This window comes from Salvelinus namaycush, unplaced genomic scaffold (assembly GCF_016432855.1).
Source record: "Salvelinus namaycush isolate Seneca unplaced genomic scaffold, SaNama_1.0 Scaffold640, whole genome shotgun sequence".
NCBI classification, from domain to species: domain Eukaryota; kingdom Metazoa; phylum Chordata; class Actinopteri; order Salmoniformes; family Salmonidae; genus Salvelinus; species Salvelinus namaycush.
This window is the reverse complement of record NW_024061354.1, coordinates 75,133-101,120: the sequence shown is the minus strand read 5'-3', so window position 1 is coordinate 101,120 and position 25,988 is coordinate 75,133. Positions and strand designations below refer to the sequence as shown.

Here is a 25,988-nt window from a genome sequence, read left to right as displayed (position 1 = left end):
CCTAGCAATATCTGCATGACTATATCTGGAGGACTATATCTGGAGGGCTATATCTGACTAACCTAGCAATATCTGCATGACTATATCTGGAGGACTATATCTGGAGGGCTATATCTGACTAACCTAGCAATATCTGCATGGCTATATCTGGTTATATCTGGAGGACTATATCTGGAGGGCTATATCTGGAGGGCTACATCTGGAGGGCTATATCTGGCTATATCTGGAGGGCTATATCTGGAGGACTACATCTGGAGGGCTACATCTGACTAACCTAGCAATATCTGCATGACTATATCTGGAGGGCTATATCTGACTAACCTAGCAATATCTGCATGACTATATCTGGAGGGCTATATCTGACTAACCTAGCAATATCTGCATGACTATATCTGGAGGACTATATCTGGAGGGCTATATCTGGAGGGCTACATCTGGCTATATCTGGAGGGCTATATCTGGCTAACCTAGCAATATCTGCATGACTATATCTGGAGGGCTATATCTGACTATATCTGGAGGGCTATATCTGGAGGACTATATCTGGAGGGCTATATCTGACTATATCTGGAGGGCTATATCTGGAGGACTATATCTGGAGGACTATATCTGGAGGGCTACATCTGGAGGGCTATATCTGGCTATATCTGGAGGGCTATATCTGGAGGACTACATCTGGAGGGCTACATCTGACTAACCTAGCAATATCTGCATGACTATATCTGGAGGGCTATATCTGACTAACCTAGCAATATCTGCATGACTATATCTGGAGGGCTATATCTGACTAACCTAGCAATATCTGCATGACTATATCTGGAGGACTATATCTGGAGGGCTATATCTGGAGGGCTACATCTGGCTATATCTGGAGGGCTATATCTGGCTAACCTAGCAATATCTGCATGACTATATCTGGAGGGCTATATCTGGAGGACTATATCTGACTATATCTGGAGGGCTATATCTGGAGGACTATATCTGGAGGGCTATATCTGACTATATCTGGAGGGCTATATCTGGAGGGCTATATCTGGAGGGCTATATCTGACTATATCTGGAGGGCTATATCTGGAGGACTATATCTGGAGGGCTATATCTGACTATATCTGGAGGGCTATATCTGACTATATCTGGAGGGCTATATCTGGAGGACTATATCTGGAGGGCTATATCTGGAGGGCTATACCTGGAGGACTATATCTGGAGGACTATATCTGGAGGGCTATATCTGGAGGGCTATATCTGGCTAACCTAGCAATATCTGCATGACTACATCTGGAGGGCTACATCTGGAGGGCTATATCTGGCTAACCTAGCAATATCTGCATGACTATATCTGGAGGACTATATCTGGAGGGCTATATCTGGAGGGCTATATCTGGAGGGCTATATCTGGAGGGCTATATCTGGAGGGCTATATCTGGAGGGCTATATCTGGAGGACTATATCTGGAGGACTATATCTGGAGGGCTACATCTGGAGGGCTATATCTGGCTAACCTAGCAATATCTGCATGACTATATCTGGAGGACAATATCTGGAGGGCTACATCTGGAGGGCTATATCTGGAGGGCTATATCTGGAGGGCTATATCTGGAGGACTATATCTGGAGGGCTACATCTGGAGGGCTACATCTGGAGGGCTACATCTGGAGGGCTATATCTGGCTAACCTAGCAATATCTGCATGACTATATCTGGAGGACTACATCTGGAGGACTACATCTGGAGGGCTATATCTGGAGGGCTATATCTGGAGGACTACATCTGGAGGGCTATATCTGGAGGGCTACATCTGGAGGGCTACATCTGGAGGGCTATATCTGGAGGGCTACATCTGGAGGGCTATATCTGGAGGGCTATATCTGGAGGGCTATATCTGGAGGGCTATATCTGGAGGGCTATATCTGGAGGACTATATCTGGAGGGCTATATCTGGAGGGCTATATCTGGAGGGCTATATCTGGAGGGCTATATCTGGAGGGCTATATCTGGAGGACTATATCTGGAGGGCTATATCTGTCTATATCTGGAGGGCTATATCTGGAGGGCTATATCTGGAGGGATATATCTGGAGGGATATATCTGGAGGGATATATCTGGAGGGCTATATCTGGAGGGCTATATCTGGAGGGATATATCTGGAGGGATATATCTGGAGGGCTATATCTGGAGGGCTATATCTGGAGGGCTATATCTGGAGGGCTATATCTGGAGGGCTATATCTGCATGACTGTATCTGGAGGGCTATATCTGCATGACTATATCTGGAGGGATATATCTGATTATATCTGGAGGGCTATATCTGGAGGGTTATACCTGGAGGGCTATATCTGCATGACTATATCTGGAGGGCTATATCTGGAGGTCTATATCTGGCTATATCTGGAGGGCTATATCTGGAGGGCTATATCTGGAGGGCTATACCTGGAGGACTATATCTGCATGACTATATCTGGCTATATCTGGAGGGCTATATCTGGAGGGCTATATCTGGAGGGCTATATCTGGAGGGCTATATCTGGCTATATCTGGAGGGCTATATCTGGAGGGCTATATCTGGAGGACTATATCTGGAGGGCTATATCTGGAGGGCTATATCTGGAGGGCTATATCTGGAGGGCTATATCTGGAGGGCTATATCTGGCTATATCTGGAGGGCTATATCTGGCTATATCTGGCTATATCTGGAGGGCTATATCTGGAGGTCTATATCTGGAGGTCTATATCTGGAGGACTATATCTGGAGGGCTATATCTGGAGGACTATATCTGCATGACTGTATCTGGAGGGCTATATCTGCATGACTATATCTGGAGGGATATATCTGATTATATCTGGAGGGCTATATCTGGAGGGCTATACCTGGAGGGCTATATCTGCATGACTATATCTGGAGGGCTATATCTGGAGGGCTATATCTGGAGGGCTATATCTGGAGGTCTATATCTGGAGGTCTATATCTGGCTATATCTGGAGGGCTATATCTGGAGGGCTATATCTGGAGGGCTATACCTGGAGGGCTATACCTGGAGGGCTATATCTGCATGACTATATCTGGCTATATCTGGAGGGCTATATCTGGAGGGCTATATCTGGAGGGCTATATCTGGAGGACTATATCTGGAGGGCTATATCTGGAGGGCTATATCTGGAGGGCTATATCTGGAGGACTATATCTGGAGGGCTATATCTGGCTATATCTGGAGGGCTATATCTGTCTATATCTGGAGGGCTATATCTGGAGGGCTATATCTGGCTATATCTGGAGGGCTATATCTGGAGGACTATATCTGGAGGGCTATATCTGGCTATATCTGGAGGGCTATATCTGGAGGACTATATCTGGAGGGCTATATCTGGAGGGCTATATCTGGAGGACTATATCTGGGGGGCTATATCTGGCTATATCTGGAGGGCTATATCTGGAGGACTATATCTGGAGGACTATATCTGGAGGACTATATCTGGAGGGCTATATCTGGAGGGCTATATCTGGAGGGCTATATCTGGAGGGCTATATCTGGCTATATCTGGAGGGCTATATCTGGAGGGCTATATCTGGAGGACTATATCTGGAGGACTATATCTGGAGGGCTATATCTGGAGGGCTATATCTGGAGGGCTATATCTGGAGGGCTATATCTGGCTATATCTGGAGGGCTATATCTGGCTATATCTGGCTATATCTGGAGGGCTATATCTGGCTATATCTGGAGGTCTATATCTGGAGGTCTATATCTGGAGGGCTATATCTGGAGGACTATATCTGCATGACTGTATCTGGAGGGCTATATCTGCATGACTATATCTGGAGGGATATATCTGATTATATCTGGTGGGCTATATCTGGAGGGCTATACCTGGAGGGCTATATCTGCATGACTATATCTGCATGGCTATATCTGGAGGGCTATATCTGGAGGGCTATATCTGGAGGTCTATATCTGGAGGTCTATATCTGGCTATATCTGGAGGGCTATATCTGGAGGGCTATATCTGGAGGGCTATACCTGGAGGGCTATACCTGGAGGGCTATATCTGCATGACTATATCTGGCTATATCTGGAGGGCTATATCTGGAGGGCTATATCTGGAGGGCTATATCTGGAGGACTATATCTGGATGACTATATCTGGAGGGCTATATCTGGAGGACTATATCTGGAGGGCTATATCTGGCTATATCTGGAGGGCTATATCTGTCTATATCTGGAGGGCTATATCTGGAGGGCTATATCTGGCTATATCTGGAGGGCTATATCTGGAGGACTATATCTGGAGGGCTATATCTGGCTATATCTGGAGGGCTATATCTGGAGGACTATATCTGGAGGGCTATATCTGGAGGACTATATCTGGGGGGCTATATCTGGCTATATCTGGAGGGCTATATCTGGAGGACTATATCTGGAGGACTATATCTGGAGGACTATATCTGGAGGGCTATATCTGGAGGGCTATATCTGGAGGGCTATATCTGGAGGGCTATATCTGGAGGGCTATATCTGGAGGGCTATATCTGGAGGGCTATATCTGGAGGACTATATCTGGAGGGCTATATCTGGAGGGCTATATCTGGAGGGCTATATCTGGAGGACTATATCTGGAGGGCTATATCTGGCTATATCTGGAGGACTATATCTGGAGGACTATATCTGGCTATATCTGAAGGACTGTATCTGGAGGACTATATCTGGAGGACTATATCTGGAGGGCTATATCTGGAGGGCTATATCTGGAGGGCTATATCTGGAGGGCTATATCTGGAGGGCTATATCTGGAGGGCTATATCTGGAGGGCTATATCTGGAGGACTATATCTGGAGGGCTATATCTGGAGGACTATATCTGGAGGGCTATATCTGGAGGACTATATCTGGAGGGCTATATCTGGAGGGCTATATCTGGAGGACTATATCTGGAGGGCTATATCTGGAGGGCTATATCTGGAGGGCTATATCTGCATGAGACAGTACACATGTATCTAAGATCATTTGTTCATTGAACTAAAATCACCTGTTCAAAATGACACAACTTAACATCAAAGTATTACCATTTCAAAATGCAATTCACACATTACATCTGAGATGACTGTCTATTCATGTCATTACAATGATCTAACTATCAACTGATACAACGGCTCAAACAAACAATATTCCATGTTCAGATCATGAAAGTTTCAGGATAACGAGATCCATTGACACCAATTACCGTGGAACATGAACCAATTGGACTACATTATCTATGGATGTAATATTTCATCATCATTCTTTATCAGACACTGTTTCTATGGTCCCATGTACCACTTTTCCAGACCATGTTTTCAGATTTGACATTACGGTACACTCACCGGACACTTTATTAGGTACACCTATCTAGTACTGGGTAGGACCCCCTTTTGCCTCCACAACAGCCTGAATTATTCACCGTGTTGTACGGTAAGAGATGCCCTTCTGCACACCAGTTGTGTCCTTTCTGTTAGCTTGAATGAGTCTGGACATTCTCCTCTGACCTCTCTCATTAACAAGGTGTTTCTGCCCACAGAACTGACGCTCACTGAATGTGTTTTGTTTATCGCACCATTCTCTGTAAACTCTAGAGACGGTAGTGCCTTAAGGTCCCAGGAGGACAGCTGTTTCTGAGATGCTGGAACCACCATGTGTGGCACCAACAATCATACCACGGTCAAAATTGCTTAGATTACTGATCTTGCCCGTTCTAATGTTTGGTCGAACAACATCTAAAGCTCTCCACTCGATATAGTCTATATACTGAGTTGCAGGCAGCCACGTGATTCGCTGTTCGAAGGAGCAGGCTATTTGCATTAACACCCAGGTGTACCTAATAAAGTGGCCGGTGAGGGTACGTATGCAGGCCCTTGTAATTTATTTTACAATACTGCCAACTCGTTACTGATGATTGATTTCACATTGTGGTACGAGTATATAGTGAAATGAGTGGTATCCACCTGCAACAACATGGCGATAACATGGAGCCGGCAGGTGATCCAGGTCACAACAGGTGATCCAGGTCACAACAGGTGATCCAGGTCACAACAGGTGATCCAGGTCACAATAGAGGTCAAGCAGTGGGAGGAGGAAGACGTGGTGGTCAAAGGAACGGCAGGGGACGAGCACCCCGTCTGAGAGGTGGTCGTGGGCCTCGTTTGAGAGGTGTGGGGGAACGTGGCAGGGGACGAGCACCCCGTCTGAGAGGTGGTCGTGGGCCTCGTTTGAGAGGTGTGGGGGAACGTGGCAGGGGACGAGCACCCCGTCTGAGAGGTGGTCGTGGGCCTCGTTTTGAGAGGTGTGGGGGAACGTGGTAGAGGACGAGCACCCCGTCTGAGAGGTGGTCGTGGGCCTCGTTTGAGAGGTGTGGGGGAACGTGGCAGGGGACGAGCACCCCGTCTGAGAGGTGGTCGTGGGCCTCGTTTGAGAGGTGTGGTGGGGAACGTGGTAGAGGACGAGCACCCCGTCTGAGAGGTGGTCGTGGGCCTCGTTTGAGAGGTGTGGGGGAACGTGGCAGGGGACGAGCACCCCGTCTGAGAGGTGGCCGTGGGCCTCGTTTTGAGAGGTGTGGGGGAACGTGGTAGAGGACGAGCACCCCGTCTGAGAGGTGGTCGTGGGCCTCGTCTGAGAGGTGTGGGGGAACGTGGTAGAGGACGAGGCCACGGACTAAGACAGCAGCAGCAACAGCAAAGAGCGTCCAATGAAATCAGAGCAATAGTTGTAGACCATGTTGTACATCATGACAATGACTGAGGCAGCTACAATGATTCAACCAAACCTCAGAAGATCAACCGTTGCCTCAATCATCAGAACTTTCCACAATGAGAACCGGTAAGTCTTCAGCGTGCACTAAACATTAGGCTACTCCCAACTATCAAATGACTGTATACTGCATGCCAATGTACACCACAGAGTAGGTGATGTGACTAAATGTGTTCTTACTTAAATTTTCCCTGCAGAATTGAGACTAGGCCAAATAGGGGAGGCAGAGGCAAAATTCTGACTGAGCAACAAGAGCGGGCTGTGGTCCATTTGGTTCGGGACAGAGATGATATTCACCTGACAGACATTCAGCAGAACATCTTGGATAATGAGGACATGTTCAACAATCTGGAAGCCATACGTCTGCTGACTATTGCACGCATGCTGAAATGGCACCAGGTGTCTCTAAAACAGCTATACCGTGTGCCTTCAGAAAGAAATGCAGACAGAGTGAAGCAACTGAAGACTGAGGACGTTCAGGTACGTTCAGATTCAAGATGCCTGTTGTGAAAAATTCCCCCCAAAATTCTACATCATTGTAATCAGTAATTCTCTTTCCAAAATGTATTTTCAGAGGGTGATGGAGACGGATTCTGACGAAAACCATCACAAATTCCTCTTTTTGGATGAGGCAGGCTTCAACCTGGCCAAGACAAGGAGGAGAGGTCGGAATTTCATTGGCCAACGGTGCAACCATCCAAGTACCTGGACAACGTGGGGCCAACATCACCATGTGTGTGGCTATATCGGAAGATGGTGTGGTGGGACGCAGACCTCGTATAGGATCATATAACGCAGCTCTCCTTGTAACCTTCCTTGATGAGCTCAATCAGGTCTGTAGAGCTGATGGCCTAGAGGCCGGAGAGGGTGTATACGTGACAGAGACGCAGACCTCGTATAGGATCATATAACGCAGCTCTCCTTGTAACCTTCCTTGATGAGCTAAATCAGGTCTGTAGAGCTGATGGCCTAGAGGCCGGAGAGGGTGTATACGTGACAGAGACGCAGACCTCGTATAGGATCATATAACGCAGCTCTCCTTGTAACCTTCCTTGATGAGCTAAATCAGGTCTGTAGAGCTGATGGCCTAGAGGCCGGAGAGGGTGTATACGTGACAGAGACGCAGACCTCGTATAGGATCATATAACGCAGCTCTCCTTGTAACCTTCCTTGATGAGCTAAATCAGGTCTGTAGAGCTGATGGCCTAGAGGCCGGAGAGGGTGTATACGTGACAGAGACGCAGACCTCGTATAGGATCATATAACGCAGCTCTCCTTGTAACCTTCCTTGATGAGCTAAATCAGGTCTGTAGAGCTGATGGCCTAGAGGCCGGAGAGGGTGTATACGTGACAGAGACGCAGACCTCGTATAGGATCATATAACGCAGCTCTCCTTGTAACCTTCCTTGATGAGCTAAATCAGGTCTGGAGAGCTGATGGCCTAGAGGCCGGAGAGGGTGTATACGTGACAGAGACGCAGACCTCGTATAGGATCATATAACGCAGCTCTCCTTGTAACCTTCCTTGATGAGCTAAATCAGGTCTGGAGAGCTGATGGCCTAGAGGCCGGAGAGGGTGTATACGTGACAGAGACGCAGACCTCGTATAGGATCATATAACGCAGCTCTCCTTGTAACCTTCCTTGATGAGCTAAATCAGGTCTGTAGAGCTGATGGCCTAGAGGCCGGAGAGGGTGTATACGTGACAGAGACGCAGACCTCGTATAGGATCATATAACGCAGCTCTCCTTGTAACCTTCCTTGATGAGCTAAATCAGGTCTGGAGAGCTGATGGCGTGACCTATGTCATTGTGTGGGATAATGTCAGGTTCCACCATGCTCAAATGGTGCAAGCATGGTTTCAGGCCCAACCACAATTTACCACCCTGTACTTATCCCCATACTCTCCTTTCCTTAACCCGATTTATGAATTTGTCTCCACATGGAGGTGGAAGGTACATGATAGGCGCCCTCACGAACAAGCCGCCCTTCTCCAGGCCATGGATGACACGTGCAATGACATCACGGCAGACCAGCGTCAGGCCTGGATTCGCCCGAAGATTCTTCCCAAGATGTTTGGCTAATGAAAACATCCATTGTAATGTGGATGAGAACCTGTGGCCAAATCAACAAGACAGGGTTGAGGGAAATATAGAAGTACAGTAACCAATCCGTTGCTTTGCTTTTTACAGTAAGCCAGGTGAGGAACACTGCAGTTGATGTTTTACAGTAAGCCAGGTGAGGAACACTGCAGTTGATGTTTTACAGTAAGCCAGGTGAGGAACACTGCAGTTGATGTTTTACAGTAAGCCAGGTGAGGAACACTGCAGTTTACGTTTTACAGTAAGCCAGGTGAGGAACACTGCAGTTGATGTTTTACAGTAAGCCAGGTGAGGAACACTGCAGTTGATGTTTTACAGTAAGCCAGGTGAGGAACACTGCAGTTGATGTTTTACAGTAAGCCAGGTGAGGAACACTGCAGTTTACGTTTTACAGTAAGCCAGGTGAGGAACACTGCAGTTTACGTTTTACAGTAAGCCAGGTGAGGAACACTGCAGTTGATGTTTTACAGTAAGCCAGGTGAGGAACACTGCAGTTTACGTTTTACTGTAGTTTTTTTCTTTTTTGTAGCTAATTATTTTTGCTTTGACTCAAATAAACCTGTTTTGATTTTATTTTATTTCATCAATAAATGTCAGATTTTGTTCAATGATTCCACTGTGTCTGTAGTATTCTCTCTACTAGTCCTTTTACAGTGATGTATTTACATGTAGTACCATAATGAAACATGTATCACATATTTTGTACTACAATATTTAACGATTGTACGAACAACTACACAGTGAAACTATCGGTATCTTGTGTGTGGGTGATCTAAATGAATGTTCCTATGGTATTTCATGATACATGAGTTATTTGAACCAATGATTCTGCAAGTGCAAGGTTTCTTTAAAGATATGAATGCATAATGCAATGTTTTGATCATTGGACGGCCTGCGTTACAAGTGATGACCGTTTTGAGTTTTGTGTGTAGAGTTTTGAAAAATGACCACAAGGTTCTGACATTAGTGCCAACGTGATTGTAAACAGCTGTAGGACGCTGAATAGGACCAACAGTACAAATGGCCATAATAAAACTTGGACTTGTGACGTTATTTGTATAACTTCTACAGAGCCTTTGTCGTGCAGTGTGGACCTCCCCCGGATGAACCCAACCCCTCTCTGGATGAAGTCTGGATTCAACTTTATGGGCCAGAGAGTCAGTGGGAATGTAAGTGTGTAAGTGTATCTGTGTGTGTGTGCGTGCGTGTGTATCTCTGTGTGTATTACTCACAGGTCTGCTTGGTCTCATGGCAGGTGTTGTTGTCCTCCAGAGAGAAGATGGGGGGAACACAGGCTGCCGTGGTCCCCAACCCCTGGCCCAACCCCTGGCCCAGCCCCTGGCCCAAACCCTGGCCCAGCCCCTGGCCCAGCACCTGGCCCAACCCCTGGCCCAACCCCTGGCCCAAACCCTGGCCCAGCCCCTGGCCCAGCACCTGGCCCAACCCCTGGCCCAGGCCCTGGCTGAGGTAGGAGGCAGAAGAGTAGTAGGAATGCATCCGGTACTGAGGAGACACGTTGTGGCTGGATAGACGACTCTCGCCGTTCGGCATCTGTTTCAGACGATAACACACACAGACAGGTGGGGAGAAAATAATTGGCTTTTTTCAAAATGATATTTAAACAGAGCTTTAAACAGAGCTCACAAGTCCTCCCTCACCTAAAAGGAAGTTAAATTATATTTAAACAGATTTAAACAGATCTCATAAGTACTCCCTCTGCTAAAAGGAAGTTAAATTATATTTAAACAGATTTAAACAGAGCTCATAAGTCCTCCCTCAGCTAAAAGGAAGTTAAATTATATTTAAACAGATTTAAACAGAGCTCATAAGTCCTCCCTCAGCTAAAAGGAAGTTAAAGGTTAAACAATGCATCATGCGTGTTTACGAGGCGGCAGGTAGCCTAGTGGTTAGAGGCAGGTAGCCTAGTGGTTAGAGGCAGGTAGCCTAGTGGTTAGAGGCAGGTAGCCTAGTGGTTAGAGGCAGGTAGCCTAGTGGTTAGAGTGTTGGACTAGTAGCCAAAAGATTGCTAGATTGAATCCCCGAGCTGACAAGGTAAAAATCTGTCGTTCTGCCCCTGAACAAGGCAGTTGACCCACTGTTCCTAGGCCGTCATTGAAAATAAGAATTTGTTCTTAACTGACTTGCCTAGTGTTACTGTCCTTGAAGGTGTTCTACACTCTAATGTTATCAGAGACAATATAGGAATCATGAAGGTGTTCTACACATTCACTTTGCTGACGTTGAATGCTGCAGTACGGGCTCTCAGCATGGTACAGATTTCTCCGTTAGTCCAGGGTTTTTGGTTGGGGTATGTCCGGATTTTTTTATGAATCTTGTGATTGATGATGTGTATTCCTCAACGTTAGAGAATGAATCGTGGGTAGATGAATCCTATATATATTCCAATCAGTATTCTCCAAACAGTCCTGGAGCACTGATTCTGCTCCCTCCGTCCAGTGTCTCACTATTCTCCCAATTGATAGCTCCCTCCGTCCAGCGTCTCACTATTCTCCCCGTTGGTGGCTCCCTCCGTCCAGCGTCTCACTATTCTCCCCGTTGGTGGCTCCCTCCGTCCAGCGTCTCACTATTCTCCCCGTTGGTGGCTCCCTCCGTCCAGCGTCTCACTATTCTCCCCGTTGGTGGCTCCCTCCGTCCAGCGTCTCACTATTCTCCCCGTTGGTGACTCCCTCCGTCCAGTGTCTCACTATTCTCCCCGTTGGTGGCTCCCTCCATCCAGCGTCTCACTATTCTCCCCGTTGGTGGCTCCCTCCATCCAGTGTCTCACTATTCTCCCCGTTGGTGGCTCCCTCCGTCCAGCGTCTCACTATTCTCCCCGTTGGTGGCTCCCTCCGTCCAGCGTCTCACTATTCTCCCCGTTGGTGGCTCCCTCCATCCAGTGTCTCACTATTCTCCCCGTTTGTGGCTCCCTCTTCAATAGTTGTTTGTAGGCGGGAAGTAATAACAGGGAGACGTGATCTGATTGGCCGAAATAGTAGTATTGCTGGTAGTTGTACAAGTTGCTGTAGTAGGCTGCAGAGTTAAGGGTAGGTAAGGTAGGATTTAGATAGGGTAGGGTAGGGTTGAGGGTAGATAGGGTTAAGGGTAGGCAGGGTATGGTTAAGGTAGGGCAGGGTTAAGGTAGGGTTAAGGTAGGGTAGGGTAGGGTTAAGGTAGGTTAGGGTTAAGGTAGAGTAGGGTAGGGTTAAGGTAGGGTTAAGGTAGGGTAGGATTAAGGGTAGGGTTAAGGTAGGGCAGGGTTAAGGTAGAGTAGGGTAAGGTTAAGGTAGGGTTAAGGTAGGGTAGGGTTAAAGTAGGGTAGGGTTAAGGTAGGGTTAAGGTAGGGTAGGATTAAAGTAGGGTAGGGTTAAGGTAGGGTTAAGGTAGGGTAGGGTAGGGTTAAGGTAGGGTAGGGTTAAGGTAGAGTAGGGTAGGGTTAAGGTAGGGTTATGGTAGGGTAGGATTAAAGTAGGGTAGGGTTAAGGTAGGGTTAAGGTAGAGTAGGGTAGGGTTAAGGTAGGGTTAAGGTAGGGTAGGATTAAAGTAGGGTAGGGTTAAGGTAGGGTTAAGGTAGGGTAGGGTAGGGTTAAGGTAGGGTAGGGTTAAGGTAGAGTAGGGTAGGGTTAAGGTAGGGTTATGGTAGGGTAGGATTAAAGTAGGGTAGGGTTAAGGTAGGGTTAAGGTAGGGTAGGTAGTGTAGGGTTAAGGTAGAGTAGGGTAGGGTTAAGGGTAGATAGGGTAGGGTTATGGTAGGGTAGGGTTAAGGTAGGGTAGGTAGTGTAGGGTTAAGGTATGGTTAAGGTAGAGTAGGGTAGGGTTAAGGTAGAGTAGGGTAGGATTATGGTAGGGTTAAGGTAGGGTTAAAGTAGGGTAGGGTTAAGGTAGGGTAGGGTAAACTTCTTTGGGGTAGGGGGCAGTATTTTCATGTCCGGATGAAAAGCGTGCCCAGAGTAAACTTCCTGCTACTCAGGCCCAGATGCTAGGATATGCATATTGGGATAGAAAACACTCTGAAGTTTCTAAAACTGTTTGAATGATGTCTGTGAGTATAACATAACTCATATGGCAAGGAAAAACCTGAGAAAAAATCCAACCAGGAAGTGGGAAATCTGAGGTTTTTAGTTTTTCAACTCTTTGCTTATCCAAGATACAGTGGAAATGGGGTCATGTTGCACTTCCTAAGGCTTCCACTAGATGTCAACAGTCTTTAGAACCTTGTTTGATGCTTCGACTGTAAAGTGGGGGCGAATGAGAGGGGATTGAGTAAGGTCTGCTATGAGCTGACCATGCACTGACCATGCGCGTTCATGTGAGAGCGACCTGTTTTCCATCGTATTTCTGAAGACAAAGGAATTCTCCGGTTGGAACATTATTGAAGATTTATGTTAAAAACATCCTAAAGATTGTTTCTATACTTCGTTTGACATGTTTCTACGGACTGTAATATGACTTTTCGTCTGAACTTCTTCCTGGATCTGCCCGCGCGTCGTGAGTTTAGATTGTGTACTGAACACGCGAACGACAAGGAGGAATTTGGACATAAATGATGGACATTATTGAACAAAACAAACATTTATTGTGGAACTGGGATTCCTGGGAGTGCATTCTGATGAAGATCATCAAAGGTAAGTGAATATTTATAATGCTATTTCTGACTTCTGTTGACTCCAACATGGCGGATATCTCTTTGGGTTGATTTGTCGTCTGAGCGCCGCACTCAGATTATTGCATGGTTTGCTTTTTCCATAAAGTTTTTTTGAAATCTGACACAGCGGTTGCATTAACTTCTCTGGGATATGTGGGACGCTAACGTCCCACTTGGCCAAAAGCCAGTAAAAATGCAGAGTGCCAAATTCAAATAAATTACTATAAAAATCAAACTTTCATGAAATCACACATGAAAGATACCAAATTAAAGCTACACTTGTTGTGAATCCAGCCAACATGTCTGATTTCAAAAAGGATTTACGACGAAAGCACACCAAACGATTATGTTAGGTCAGAGCCAAGTCGCAGAAAAACACAGCCATTTTCCAGCCAAAGAGAGGAGTAACAAAAAGCAGAAATAGAGATTTATTTTTCTATGTTTGAATTTGGCGCCCTGCACTTTCACTGGCTGTGGTCAAATCGATCCCGTTAACGGGATCTTAGCCGATCTCAGCCATAAGAGGTTTTAAGGTAGAGTATGGTAGGTTTAAGGTAGAGTATGGTAGGTTTAAGGTAGAGTAGGGTAGGGTTAAGGTAGGGTTAAGGTAGGGCAGGGTAGGGTTAAAGTAGGGTAGGGTTAAGGTAGGGCAGGGTTAAGGTAGGGTTAAGGTAGAGTAGGGTCAAGGTAGGGTTAAGGTAGGGCAGGGTAGGGTTAAGGTAGGGTAGGGTTAAGGTAGGGTGGGGTTAAGGTAGGGTTAAGGTAGAGTAGGGTAGGGTTAAGGTAGAGTAGGGTAGGGTTAAGGTAGAGTTAAGGTAGAGTAGGGTTAAGGCAGGGTTAAGGTAGAGTAGGGTAGGGTTAAGGTAGGGTAGGGTCAAGGTAGGGTTAAGGTAGAGTAGGGTAGGGTTAAGGTAGGGTTAAGGTAGGGTAGGGTTAAGGTAGGGTTAAGGCAGGGTTAAGGTAGAGTAGGGTAGGGTTAAGGTAGGGTAGGGTCAAGGTAGGGTTAAGGTAGGGTAGGGTCAAGGTAGGGTTAAGGTAGGGTAGAGTTAAGGTAGGGCAGGGTAGGGTTAAGGTAGGGTGGGGTTAAGGTAGGGCAGGGTATGGTTAAGGTAGGGTGGGGTTAAGGTAGGGTTAAGGTAGGGTAGGGTTAAGGTAGAGTAGGGTTAAGGTAGGGTAGGGTTAAGGTAGGGTAGGGTTAATGTAGGGTAGGGTTAAGGTAGAGTAGGGTTAAGGCAGGGTAGGGTTAAGGTAGGGTAGGGTTAAGGTAGGGTTAAGGTAGAGTAGGGTTAAGGTAGGGTTAAAGTAGGGCAGGGTAGGGTTAAGGTAGGGTAGGGTTAAGGTAGGGTGGGGTTAAGGTAGGGCAGGGTTAAGGTAGGGTTAAGGTAGGGTAGGGTTAAGGTAGGGCAGGGTTAAGGTAGAGTAGGGTTAAGGTAGAGTAGGGTTAAGGTAGGGTAGGGTTAAGGTAGGGTAGGGTTAAGGTAGAGTAGGGTTAAGGCAGGGTAGGGTTAAGGTAGGGTAGGGTTAAGGTAGGGTAGGGTTAAGGTAGAGTAGGGTTAAGGTAGGGTTAAGGTAGGGTGGGGTTAAGGTAGGGTTAAGGTAGGGTAGGGTTAAGGTAGAGTAGGGTTAAGGTAGGGTAGGGTTAAGGTAGGGTAGGGTTAAGGTAGGGCAGGGTAGGGTTAAGGTAGGGTCAAGGTAGGGTTAAGGTAGGGTGGGGTTAAGGTAGAGCAGGGTAGGGTTAAGGTAGGGTGGGGTTAAGGTAGGGTAGGGTTAAGGTAGGGTAGGGTTAAGGTAGGGTTAAGGTAGGGTAGGGTTAAGGTAGGGTTAAGGTAGGGTAGGGTTAAGGTAGGGTAGGGTTAAGGTAGGGTTAAGGTAGGGTTAAGGTAGGGTGGGGTAGGGTAGGGTTAAGGTAGGGTGGGGTTAAGGTAGGGTTAAGGTAGGGTAGGGTTAAGGTAGAGTAGGGTTAAGGTAGGGTGGGGTTAAGGTAGGGTTAAGGTAGGGTAGGGTTAAGGTAGGGTAGGGTTAAGGTAGGGTAGGGTTAAGGTAGGGTAGGGTTAAGGTAGGGTAGGGTTAAGGTAGGGTAGGGTTAAGGTAGGGTAGGGTTACGGTAGGGTTAAGGTAGGGTAGGGTTAAGGTAGGGTAGGGTTAAGGTAGAGTAGGGTTAAGGTAGGGTAGGGTTAAGGTAGGGTTAAGGTAGGGTAGGGTTAAGGTAGGGTAGGGTTAAGGTAGAGTAGGGTTAAGGTAGGGTAGGGTTAAGGTAGAGTAGGGTTAAGGTAGGGTAGGGTTAAGGTAGGGTAGGGTTAAGGTAGAGTAGGGTTAAGGTAGGGTTAAGGTAGGGTAGGGTTAAGGTAGGGTAGGGTTAAGGTAGAGTAGGGTTAAGGTAGAGTAGGGTTAAGGTAGAGTAGGGTTAAGGTAGAGTAGGGTTAAGGTAGGGTAGGGTTAAGGTAGGGTAGGGTTAAGGTAGAGTAGGGTTAAGGTAGAGTAGGGTTAAGGTAGGGTAGGGTTAAGGTAGGGCAGGGTAGGGTTAAGGTAGGGTAGGGTTAAGGTAGAGTAGGGTTAAGGTAGGGTAGGGTTAAGGTAGGGTAGGGTTAAGGTAGAGTAGGGTTAAGGTAGGGTAGGGTTAAGGTAGAGTAGGGTAGGGTAGGGTTAAGGTAGGGCAGGGTAGGGTTAAGGTAGGGTGGGGTGGGGTTAAGGTAGGGTTAAGGTAGGGTAGGGTAGGGTTAAGGTGGGGTAGGGTTAAGGTAGGGTTAAGGTAGGGTAGGGTTAAGGTAGGGTAGGGTAGGGTTAAGGTGGGGTAGGGTTAAGGTAGGGTAGGGTAGGGTTAAGGTAGGGTGGGGTTAAGGTAGGGTTAAGGTAGAGTAGGGTCAAGGTAGAGTTAAGGTAGGGTAGGGTTAAGGTAGGGTAGGGTAGGGTTAAGGTAGGGTGGGGTTAAGGCAGGGCAGGGTAGGGTTAAGGTAGGGTAGGGTAGGGTAGGGTAGGGTTAAGGTAGGGTAGGGTTAAGGTAGGGTGGGGTTAAGGTAGGGCAGGGTTAAGGTAGGGTAGGGTTAAGGTAGGGTGGGGTTAAGGCAGGGCAGGGTAGGGTTAAGGTAGGGTGGGGTGGGGTTAAGGTAGGGCAGGGTAGGGTTAAGGTAGGGTGGGGTTAAGGTAGGGTTAAGGTAGGGTAGGGTAGGGTTAAGGTGGGGTAGGGTTAAGGTAGGGTTAAGGTAGGGTAGGGTAGGGTTAAGGTGGGGTAGGGTTAAGGTAGGGTGGGGTTAAGGTAGGGTTAAGGTAGGGTAGGGTTAAGGTAGGGTAGGGTTAAGGTAGAGTAGAGTTAAGGTAGGGTATGGTTAAGGTAGGGTTAAGGTAGGGTGGGGTTAAGGCAGGGTGGGGTTAAGGTAGGGTAGGGTTAAGGTGGGGTAGGGTTAAGGTAGGGTGGGGTTAAGGTAGGGTTATGGTAGGGTAGGGTTAAGGTAGGGTAGGGTTAAGGTAGGGTAGGGTTAAGGTGGGGTAGGGTTAAGGTAGGGTGGGGTTAAGGTAGGGTTATGGTAGGGTAGGGTTAAGGTAGGGTAGGGTTAAGGTAGGGTAGGGTTAAGGTGGGGTAGGGTTAAGGTAGGGTGGGGTTAAGGTAGGGTTAAGGTAGGGTAGGGTTAAGGTAGGGTAGGGTTAAGGTAGAGTAGGGTTAAGGTAGGGTAGGGTTAAGGTAGGGTTAAGGTAGGGTGGGGTTAAGGCAGGGTGGGGTTAAGGTAGGGTAGGGTTAAGGTGGGGTAGGGTTAAGGTAGGGTAGGGTTAAGGTGGGGTAGGGTTAAGGTAGGGTGGGGTTAAGGTAGGGTTAAGGTAGGGTAGGGTTAAGGTAGGGTAGGGTTAAGGTAGGGTTAAGGTAGGGTAGGGTTAAGGTAGGGTAGGGTTAAGGTAGGGTAGGGTTAAGGTAGGGTAGGGTTAAGGTAGGGTGGGGTTAAGGTAGGGTGGGGTTAAGGTAGGGTAGGGTTAAGGTGGGGTAGGGTTAAGGTGGGGTAGGGTTAAGGTGGGGTAGGGTTAAGGTAGGGTGGGGTTAAGGTAGGGTTAAGGTAGGGTAGGGTTAAGGTAGGGTAGGGTTAAGGTAGAGTAGGGTTAAGGTAGGGTAGGGTTAAGGTAGGGTTAAGGTAGGGTGGGGTTAAGGCAGGGTGGGGTTAAGGTAGGGTAGGGTTAAGGTAGAGTAGGGTTAAGGTAGGGTAGGGTTAAGGTAGGGTGGGGTTAAGGTAGGGTGGGGTTAAGGTAGGGTGGGGTTAAGGTAGGGTAGGGTAGGGTTAAGGTAGGGTAGGTAGGTAAGGTAGGGTAGGGTAGGGTTAAGGTAGGGTAGGGTTAAGGTAGGGTGGGGTTAAGGCAGGGTGGGGTTAAGGTAGGGTAGGGTTAAGGTAGGGTAGGGTTAAGGTAGGGTAGGGTTAAGGTAGGGTGGGGTTAAGGTAGGGTGGGGTTAAGGTAGGGTAGGGTTAAGGTAGGTTAGGGTTAAGGTAGGGTGGGGTTAAGGCAGGGTGGGGTTAAGGTAGGGTAGGGTTAAGGTAGGGTAGGGTTAAGGTAGGGTGGGGTTAAGGTAGGGTTAAGGTAGGGTAGGGTTAAGGTAGGGTTAAGGTAGGGTAGGGTTAAGGTAGGGTTAAGGTAGGGTAGGGTTAAGGTAGGGTAGGGTTAAGGTAGGGTAGGGTTAAGGTAGGGTTAAGGTAGGGTAGGGTTAAGGTTGGGTTAAGGTAGGGTAGGGTTAAGGTTGGGTAGGGTTACAGAGAGGTCTACCTGGTATTGTTGGTAGTTGTACAGGTTACTGTAGTAGGCTGCAGGGTAGCGTGACGGCTGGTAGAAGTTGTAGTAGGAGGTATCCACCAGGAGGTCAGCTGTTCCGTCAGTAGACTGCCCCCTACTGAACGCTGTGGGGCTGGACGCCAGGCCAGAACGACTACCTACAGGGGATAGAGGACAGGGTTAGAGGTCAGGCAGGGCCAGGTATACTGTCCCTCAGACCAGACCGACTCCCTTCAGGGACAGATAGGAGAGAGATTAAAAATACATTCACTCTGCTCCCACTGCTCTCCATATGTACACATGCTGAAATGATGGACTTAAAAATACTCCAGCCAGTGTACTACCACCCCTAGTACACTGATACCAACTCTACCAGTTGCAGTTCCAAGGGAGTTCACAAGGTTGGAAACTAATTGCAAAAATCACTGAAGTTGGAGACTTATATCTCCCTCACTAACTTCAAGCATCGGCTGTCAGAGCAGCTTACCGGTCGGTGTAGCTGTACACAGCCCATCTGTAAATAGCCCATCCAACCAACAACCTACCTCATCCCCATATTTTTTTTTTTTTTTTATGCTCTTTTGCACACCAGTATCTCCACTTGCACATCCTCATCGACATATATATATATCACTCCAGTGTAAATTGCTAAATTGTAATTTCTTCGCTACTATGGCCTATTTATTGCCTTACCTCCTTACTTCATTTGCACACACTGTATACAGATTTTCTATTGTGTTATTGACTGTATGTTTGTTTTACTCCATGTGTAACTCTGTGTAATTGTTTTTGTCAAACTGCTTTGCTTCATCTTGTCCAGGTCGCAGATGTAAATGAGAACGTGTTCTCAACTAGCCTACCTGGTTAAATAAAAGCGAAATACAATTTTATTAAATAATAGTCTAAACTAAAGGTAGAATATTTGCCACCAATGCTCCTTATAGGACACATCACTGCACTCTATACTCCTCTGTAAACGGGTCATCTCTGTGTACCCGTCACAAGACCCACTGGTTGATGCTTATTTACAAAACCCTCTTAGGCCTCACTCCCCCCTATCTGAGATACCTACTGCAGCCCTCATCCTCCACATACAACACCCGTTCTGCCAGTCACTTTCTGTTACAGATCCCCAAAGCACACACATCCCTGGGTCGCTCGTCTTTTCAGTTCGCTGCAGCTAGCGACTGGAACGAGCTGCAACAAACACTCAAACTGGACAGTTTTATCTCCATCTCTTCATTCAAAGACTCAATCATGGACACTCTTACTGACAGTTGTGGCTGCTTTGTGTGATCTATTGTTGTCTCTACCTTCTTGCCCTTGGTGCTGTTGTCTGGGCCCAATAATGTTTGTACCATGTTTTGTGCTGCTGCCATGTTGTGTTGCTGCCATGGTGTGTTGCTACCATGTTGTGTTGCTACCATGTTGTGTTGCTACCATGTTGTGTTGCTGCCATGTTGTGTTGCTACCATGTTGTGTTGCTGCCATGTTGTGCTGCTACCATGTTGGGTTTCTACCATGTTGTGCTGCTGCCATGTTGTGTTTCTACCATGTTGTGTTGCTGCCATGTTGTGTTGCTGCCATGTTGTGCTGCTACCATGTTGTGTTGCTGCCATGTTGTGTTGCTGCCATGTTGTGTTGCTGCCATGTTGTGTTGCTGCCATGTTGTGTTGCTGCCATGTTGTGTTGCTACCATGTTGTATTGCTACCATGTTGTGTTGCTGCCATGTTGTGTTGCTGCCATGTTGTGTTGCTGCCATGTTGTGTTGCTACCATGTTGTGTTGCTGCCATGTTGTGTTGCTGCCATGTTGTGTTGCTGCCATGTTGTGTTGCTGCCATGTTGTGTTGCTGCCATGTTGTGTTGCTACCATGTTGTATTGCTACCATGGTGTGTTGCTACCATGTTGTATTGCTACCATGGTGTGTTGTCATGTGTTGCTGCCTTGCTATGTTGTTGTCTTAGGTCTCTCTTCATGTAGTGTTGTAGTGTCTCTCTTGTCAGGATGTGTATTCTGTCCTATATTTTTATTTTCAATCCCAGGCCCCCGTCCCCGCAGGAGGCCTTTTGCCTTTTGGTAGGCCGTCATTGGAAATAAGAATTTGTTCTTAACTGACTTGCCTATTTAAATAAAGGTTAAATTAAATAGAAATAAAAGACATATTTCTGTTTTCAGTCAAGACATTTTTAGTTTTCAGTTCCACACCCCATCTGCTGGTGGCAGAATGTAGACAGTCCTGAACTGATTCTTCCGGTCTCCATCCCTCTCTCCATCGGTAAAACCAGACATACAACCAGTGGTGATTTTAGCATGGAAATCTTGGTGGGGCTGTTTCTGCTGACAATTGAGATGTACAAACTATGGCATAAGGGGACGACAAGCGGATAAGAGGCAATCCGTCATTTCGATTAAGACATTGAGAGAGAGACGACGGACGTAGTCAATATAACTATTTGCTCAGCACTTTTGAAATGTACAGCGACAGAATTCAGAACATGGGCCGTTCTTACAGTGTTCTCCCTGTACACCAAGTCAGAACCGTAGGATAAATAAAGAGGGCATATAAGCAGACAATGACAATATTCGATGATTACATTTCTCTAAACATTGAACGGCGTACCTAAAAGTGCGGGGCTCTGCCCCACCTGCCCTGAATGACGGGTCGCCACCGCAGGGCTCTGCCCCACCTGCCCTGAATGACGGGTCGCCACCGCGGGGCTCTGCCCCACCTGCCCTGAATGACGGGTCGCCACCGCAGGGCTCTGCCCCACCTGCCCTGAATGACGGGTCGCCACCGCGGGGCTCTGCCCCACCTGCCCTGAATGACGGGTCGCCACCGCAGGGCTCTGCCCCACCTGCCCTGAATGACGGGTCGCCACCGCGGGGCTCTGCCCCACCTGCCCTGAATGACGGGTCGCCACCGCAGGGCTCTGCCCCACCTGCCCTGAATGACGGGTCGCCACCGCGGGGCTCTGCCCCACCTGCCCTAACTGACGGGTCGCCACCGCGGGTCTCTGCCCCACCTGCCCTGAATGACGGGTCGCCACCGCGGGTCTCTGCCCCACCTGCCCTGAATGACGGGTCACCACCGCGGGGCTCTGCCCCACCTGCCCTGAATGACGGGTCACCACCGCGGGGCTCTGCCCCACCTGCCCCTCACACAAAAACAACGTTATCAATGGATGAAACAAACAACTAACCTAACTCAAGGAGCTGCAATAAGGCATATTTACCATATCAACAACAGTCCTCATCATGTGTTGGGATATCTGGAGTCAACTAAGACACATTTGTCTCAAGCTTCTGCCTGATTCAGCTCTGTGGCATATCTCACTATCAGTAGATTAGGAGACTGAAGTGTTGTGTGTGTATGTGTGCGTGTGTATGTGTGTGTATGTGTGTGTGTGTGTGTCCCAGTTCTGACCGTTGACCTCATGGCTGAATCACTGAGTGCTCAACTCCTCTCCTCTTTGTCACCGGTCCAGGGGCCACAAACACACACAGTGGCAGCAGCCTTGACCGGGTTGGTATTCCAGTCCTGAGCTGATATCAGGCTTGAAGGAACAAGCTGTTACTGCCTCCTTACTTCCTCTACCACAGAGTGATCAAAAGATGGACTAGCGGCTGGCACCAGGACTATACTGACAGTACCAGGACATCAGGACTATACTGACAGTACCAGGACATCAGAACTATACTGATAGTACCAGGACATCAGGACTATACTGATAGTACCAGGACATCAGGACTATACTGATAGTACCAGGACTATACTGATAGTACCAGGACATCAGGACTATACTGACAGTACCAGGACTATACTGATAGTACCAGGACATCAGGACTATACTGATAGTACCAGGACATCAGGACTATACTGATAGTACCAGGACATCAGGACTATACTGATAGTACCAGGACATCAGGACTATACTGACAGTACCAGGACACCAGGACTATACTGATAGCACCAGGACACCAGGACTATACTGATAGTACCAGGACATCAGGACTATACTGACAGTACCAGGACATCAGGACTATACTGACAGTACCAGGACACCAGGACTATACTGATAGCACCAGGACACCAGGACTATACTGATAGTACCAGGACATCAGGACTATACTGACAGTACCAGGACACCAGGACTATACTGATAGTACCAGGACATCAGGACTATACTGATAGTATCAGGACATCAGGACTATACTGATAGTACCAGGACATCAGGACTATACTGATAGTACCAGGACATCAGGACTATACTGACAGTACCAGGACATCAGGACTATACTGATAGTACCAGGACATCAGGACTATACTGATAGTACCAGGACATCAGGACTATACTGATAGTACCAGGACACCAGGACTATACTGATAGTACCAGGACATCAGGACTATACTGATAGTACCAGGACTATACTGATAGTACCAGGACATCAGGACTATACTGATAGTACCAGGACATCAGGACTATACTGACAGTACCAGGACATCAGGACTATACTGATAGTACCAGGACATCAGGACTATACTGATAGTACCAGGACTATACTGATAGTACCAGGACTATACTGATAGTACCAGGACATCAGAACTATACTGATAGTACCAGGACTATACTGATAGTACCAGGACATCAGGACTATACTGATAGTACCAGGACATCAGGACTATACTGATAGTACCAGGACATCAGAACTATACTGATAGTACCAGGACTATACTGATAGTACCAGGACATCAGGACTATACTGATAGTACCAGGACATCAGGACTATACTGATAGTACCAGGACACCAGGACTATACTGATAGTACCAGGACACCAGGACTATACTGATAGTACCAGGACATCAGGACTATACTGATAGTACCAGGACTATACTGATAGTACCAGGACATCAGAACTATACTGATAGTACCAGGACACCAGGATTATACTGATAGTACCAGGACATCAGGACTATACTGATAGTACCAGGACTATACTGATAGTATAGTCCTGATGTCCTGGTACTATCAGTATAGTCCTGGTACTATCAGTATAGTCCTGATGTCCTGGTACTATCAGTATAGTCCTGATGTCCTGGTACTATCAGTATAGTCCTGATGTCCTGGTACTGATAGTACCAGGACATCAGGACTATACTGATAGTACCAGGACATCAGGACTATACTGATAGTACCAGGACATCAGGACTATACTGATAGTACCAGGACATCAGGACTATACTGATAGTACCAGGACTATACTGATAGTACCAGGACATCAGAACTATACTGATAGTACCAGGACTATACTGATAGTACCAGGACATCAGAACTATACTGATAGTACCAGGACATCAGGACTATACTGATAGTACCAGGACATCAGGACTATACTGATAGTACCAGGACATCAGGACTATACTGATAGTACCAGGACATCAGAACTATACTGATAGTACCAGGACATCAGAACTATACTGATAGTACCAGGACATCAGGACTATACTGATAGTACCAGGACATCAGGACTATATTGATAGTACCAGGACATCAGGACTATACTGATAGTACCAGGACATCAGGACTATACTGATAGTACCAGGACATCAGGACTATACTGATAGTACCAGGACAACAGGACTATACTGATAGTACCAGGACATCAGGACTATACTGACAGTACCAGGACTATACTGATAGTACCAGGACATCAGGACTATACTGATAGTACCAGGACATCAGGACTATACTGACAGTACCAGGACATCAGGACTATACTGATAGTACCAGGACTATACTGATAGTACCAGGACATCAGAACTATACTGATAGTACCAGGACACCAGGACTATACTGATAGTACCAGGACATCAGGACTATACTGATAGTACCAGGACATCAGGACTATACTGACAGTACCAGGACATCAGGACTATACTGATAGTACCAGGATATCAGGACAATACTGATAGGACCAGGACATCAGGACTATACTGATAGTACCAGGACATCAGGACTATACTGATAGTACCAGGACTATACTGATAGTACCAGGACATCAGGACTATACTGATAGTACCAGGACATCAGGACTATACTGACAGTACCAGGACATCAGGACTATACTGATAGTACCAGGACATCAGGACTATACTGATAGTATCAGGACATCAGGACTATACTGATAGTACCAGGACATCAGGACTATACTGATAGTATCAGGACATCAGGACTATACTGATAGTACCAGGACACCAGGACTATACTGATAGTACCAGGACATCAGGACTATACTGATAGTACCAGGACTATACTGATAGTACCAGGACATCAGGACTATACTGATAGTACCAGGACATCAGGACTATATTGATAGTACCAGGACATCAGTACTATACTGATAGTACCAGGACATCAGGACTATACTGATAGTACCAGGACATCAGGACTATACTGATAGTACCAGGACATCAGGACTATACTGATAGTACCAGGACATCAGGACTATACTAATAGTACCAGGACTATACTGATAGTACCAGGACATCAGGACTATACTGATAGTACCAGGACATCAGGACTATACTGATAGTACCAGGACATCAGAACTATCCTGATAGTACCAGGACATCAGAACTATACTGATAGTACCAGGACATCAGGACTATACTGATAGTACCAGGACATCAGGACTATATTGATAGTACCAGGACATCAGGACTATACTGATAGTACCAGGACATCAGGACTATACTGATAGTACCAGGACATCAGGACTATACTGATAGTACCAGGACAACAGGACTATACTGATAGTACCAGGACATCAGGACTATACTGACAGTACCAGGACTATACTGATAGTACCAGGACATCAGGACTATACTGATAGTACCAGGAAATCAGGACTATACTGACAGTACCAGGACATCAGGACTATACTGATAGTACCAGGACTATACTGATAGTACCAGGACATCAGAACTATACTGATAGTACCAGGACACCAGGACTATACTGATAGTACCAGGACATCAGGACTATACTGATAGTACCAGGACATCAGGACTATACTGACAGTACCAGGACATCAGGACTATACTGATAGTACCAGGATATCAGGACAATACTGATAGGACCAGGACATCAGGACTATACTGATAGTACCAGGACATCAGGACTATACTGATAGTACCAGGACTATACTGATAGTACCAGGACATCAGGACTATACTGATAGTACCAGGACATCAGGACTATACTGACAGTACCAGGACATCAGGACTATACTGATAGTACCAGGACATCAGGACTATACTGATAGTATCAGGACATCAGGACTATACTGATAGTACCAGGACATCAGGACTATACTGATAGTATCAGGACATCAGGACTATACTGATAGTACCAGGACACCAGGACTATACTGATAGTACCAGGACATCAGGACTATACTGATAGTACCAGGACTATACTGATAGTACCAGGACATCAGGACTATACTGATAGTACCAGGACTATACTGATAGTACCAGGACTATACTGATAGTACCAGGTCATCAGGACTATACTGATAGTACCAGGACATCAGGACTATATTGATAGTACCAGGACATCAGTACTATACTGATAGTACCAGGACATCAGGACTATACTGATAGTACCAGGACATCAGGACTATACTGATAGTACCAGGACATCAGGACTATACTGATAGTACCAG

General features: G+C 46.9%; 1 protein-coding gene across 3 annotated transcripts in view; it reads right to left on the bottom strand.

Moving 5' to 3' along the window:
* Nucleotides 1-25,988, bottom strand: part of dmrt1 (doublesex and mab-3 related transcription factor 1) — an 82,566-nt gene that overhangs the window by 38,579 nt on the left and 17,999 nt on the right. For 2 of the 3 annotated variants that reach the window (XM_038987086.1, XM_038987087.1), the window contains 3 exons: nucleotides 18,254-18,417; nucleotides 10,309-10,425; nucleotides 10,107-10,188 (listed from right to left, as the gene is read on the bottom strand). In XM_038987086.1, the coding sequence (XP_038843014.1) occupies nucleotides 10,107-10,188; nucleotides 10,309-10,425; nucleotides 18,254-18,417 (363 nt within the window). Of the gene's footprint in view, nucleotides 1-10,106; nucleotides 10,261-10,308; nucleotides 10,426-18,253; nucleotides 18,418-25,988 lie in introns of all 3 variants that reach the window. The other variant, XM_038987085.1, reaches the window with a different exon arrangement.